A 3159-nucleotide genomic window follows, 5' to 3' on the forward strand; every position below is an offset into this window, starting at 1 on the left:
AATCTAGGTCAAAAGTCGCAGTGATGAAAATGCCAGAGGCAAGAGCAACCGCGCGGGCTCCACAGTTCACCAATCAGTGGCCTAATGCTTGCTGCATTTGAGGTACAGTCAACCAATTGGAACACTGGGCCACTGTAGAGCTATGTCATATGAACATTGTAATATGCCTACTTGAAAAATAAATATTTCATTTTCATTTTTTTTTTTTCATTTACATTTTTTTTCATTTCATTTTCATTTCATTTTTCATAGTGACGTTATAAATCAGATTGTATGAAATCTCTTACTGCGTGTCATTATGACATGGTTGTAGAGTGGCCTAGGGTTCCAATTGGTTGACTGTAAGTACATATTTCTTTTTATAATACACTTAGATACTATAATGATGGGATTGATACAATTTATTGGTTACAATAAGTTGCGATACAACATGAGCATTTTCATTTACTTAGTGGTAAAATACGGTCGACGGTGCTTCGTATGAAAAAATAGACTACTTGCCTCCTAGTCAAATCAGCTTCTTTTTAAGAACTGTCAAAACGAATTTGAACGACTGGCTAATACCGAATTTATATGAAATCGAATAGGCTACTTGACACTTTTTTAAAGTCTGTCTTATATGATTACGTACTGTCCAATTAACCGAAATAAAATATTACCATATTAAAAACAGCAAAAATATTTTTAAAGTATACTTTTACGTAATCAGGCGAAAACAACACAGTCAAGTTAATCTATAGATTATCTGTGCATCAGGTCATTCTACTCAAAAACAACAATTACTGATTTTTAAGTATGAAGACATAAAGTTCAATATGTCAGTATGTCTTTCTTTTATTTCTAAGAAAGAAGGCGAAGTTGTTCTGAAAGTTGACGTCCGCAACGCCTTCAACTCTGTTGACCGAGGCGCCTTACTCACGCAAGTCAGAGAAAAGACACCTGAGCTTTATAATTTTGTTTGGCAATGCTACAGCACGCGTTCCAAATTACTTTTTAAAAATAACCTTTTATTTTCATCAGTGGGCTGCCAACAAGGTGACCCTTTGGGTCCTGCACTTTTTAGCCTTGCCATCCACCCTGTCCTGGTAAGTCTAAATTCTAAATTTAATGCTTGGTACCTCGACGATGGTACCCTCGGAGGTACCGCCGACGAGGTATTTGAAGATCTACGAAATCTCATTGAAAAATTTTCTGAAATTGGGCTCTCTTTAAATTTTTCAAAGTGCGAAATATTTTTTTCTGACCGCGGCATCAATAATGATTCAGTTCTGTCAAAATTCTCTACCTTAGCTCCTGGCATTAAAGTTTTGGACAATAATTCACTTTACCTCCTAGGTTCGCCAATACTGGACGAAGCTTTCCCCGATTATATAAATAATCAACTTCAAAATTTCAAAATTGTTCTGACCGTTTACTCCAAATCAACCCACATATGGCCTACACAATAATAAAATTCTGTTTGTTTGTTCCCAAACTCACTTACGTTCTGCGTTGCAGTCATTTTTGGAAATTTCCCAGCCTTTTAGAAAAACTAGATTTAGAAATAAAATTAACAGTGACTTCCATTTTTAATATCGCTTTCGATACCCCACAGTGGTCCCAAGCCTCCCTGCCTATCAGGCTCGGTGGTATTGGCATAAGACAAATCTCCGCGGTTGCTCTTCCGGCATTTATTTCTTCTGGTCATAAAATTGAAAATCTGTTCAAGAAAATTCTTAGAGCTGACTCGGTCGTCCCTTTCTTGCAGGAAGCGATGACGAGCTGGAAAACAGCCTGCCCAAATGCAGACCTCCCCATCATTCGCCATTCGCAGCACCAATGGGACGAGCCGCTCTGTCGGCTGGTACGGGATAATCTCATTGAAACGTCTACCAGCACCACAGAGCGCGCTCGTCTCCTTGCTGCTGCGAGTTGGGAATCCGGCTCCTGGCTGCAAGCCCTGCCGTCTAAGAACCTAGGCACCTTGCTGTCAACGAACACCCTTAGATTTTCTTTATGTTTGCGTTTGGGTGTTGCTTGCGTGGCCCCTCACCAATGCCAGTGTGGCACAAGCGTCTCGCGGTTTGGTCTCCATGGCCTATCCTGTTCCAGGAGCGTCGGCCGTCTTTCACGTCACGCGAGCCTGAACGACATTCTCCGCCGAGCTCTCGTTACGGCGGGAGCCCCGGCGGTCCTAGAACCGCCTGGATTGGCTCGCGACGACGGAAAGAGACCGGACGGCATGACCCTCGTGCCTTGGAAGATGGGACGCCCTTTAGTTTGGGATGCCACATGTGTGGATACCCTTGCGGCGTCCCATCTCCCAGGGACTTCAAACAGAGCTGGTGCTGCCGCCAACTCCGCGGAACACCTCAAACGGCGCAAATATGCAGCAATTGATTCCAGTTTCATGTTTGAGCCGTTTGGGGTGGAAACGCTTGGGCCGTGGGGTTCAGGTGCTCACAGCATCTTTAAGGAGCTTGCCAAGCGCCTCGTCGACGCGACAGGAGACAAGAAGGCTGGCACTTACCTAGCGCAACGCATAGGCATTGCCGTTCAACGTGGCAATGCCGCCAGCCTTCTTGGCACCTTGCCACAGGGAACCGATTTAGAGCCGATTTTTTATTTATAAAGTATTTATTATATTATTTTTATAGTTACTTAGGTTAGTATAGTTTTTAAGTTAGTTTTATGTCATCATGGTATTTTTAGCTTTTATTGAAATTGATAATTTATATTTTTATTTGAAATATATGTCAGTGATTGTTTTGATTTTTGTTTTGGTTTTATTTATAAAGTATTTATTATATTATTTTTATAGTTACTTAGGTTAGTATAGTTTTTAAGTTAGTTTTATGTCATCATGGTATTTTTAGCTTTTATTGAAATTGATAATTTATATTTTTATTTGAAATATATGTCAGTGATTGTTTTGACATGCAGTATAAGGTTCGAATTCGATGACGTCACTTCATCGCTGACAGCGTTTTCGGCGGCCAAAGTAAATAAAAAAATACACACATTTTCAATCGAAAATACGTAGTCATCATACTCGTACACGTTTAATACCAAAAATCTATAAATATTGTTTTTCTATGTCAAATAATACAGAAGACAATCATTTATTGTGCCGAATTCGATATGAGTCTAGCAGCCTATTGAGTGACGTTACGGTCAACT

The 3159-nt window shown here is 40.3% G+C and overlaps 1 protein-coding gene across 1 annotated transcript; it reads left to right on the top strand.

Annotated features, from left to right (window-relative positions):
* Window positions 1-869: 869 nt before the first annotated feature.
* Window positions 870-2676, top strand: LOC125227491. Its single transcript, XM_048131817.1, has 2 exons — window positions 870-1085; window positions 1748-2676. The coding sequence occupies exon 2, from the start codon at window positions 1754-1756 to the stop codon at window positions 2609-2611; it is 858 nt and encodes a 285-aa protein (XP_047987774.1). The 5' UTR covers window positions 870-1085; window positions 1748-1753; the 3' UTR covers window positions 2612-2676.
* The last annotated feature ends 483 nt before the right edge of the window (window positions 2677-3159 follow it).

The sequence above is a fragment of the Leguminivora glycinivorella genome, chromosome 6 (assembly GCF_023078275.1).
Source record: "Leguminivora glycinivorella isolate SPB_JAAS2020 chromosome 6, LegGlyc_1.1, whole genome shotgun sequence".
In the NCBI taxonomy this organism is placed as follows: Eukaryota; Metazoa; Arthropoda; class Insecta; order Lepidoptera; family Tortricidae; genus Leguminivora; species Leguminivora glycinivorella.

Excerpts from the sequence above, each read along its gene's own strand:
- LOC125227491 (XM_048131817.1), top strand. The coding sequence starts at position 1,754 with ATGACGAGCTGGAAAACAGCCTGCCCAAATGCAGACCTCCCCATCATT.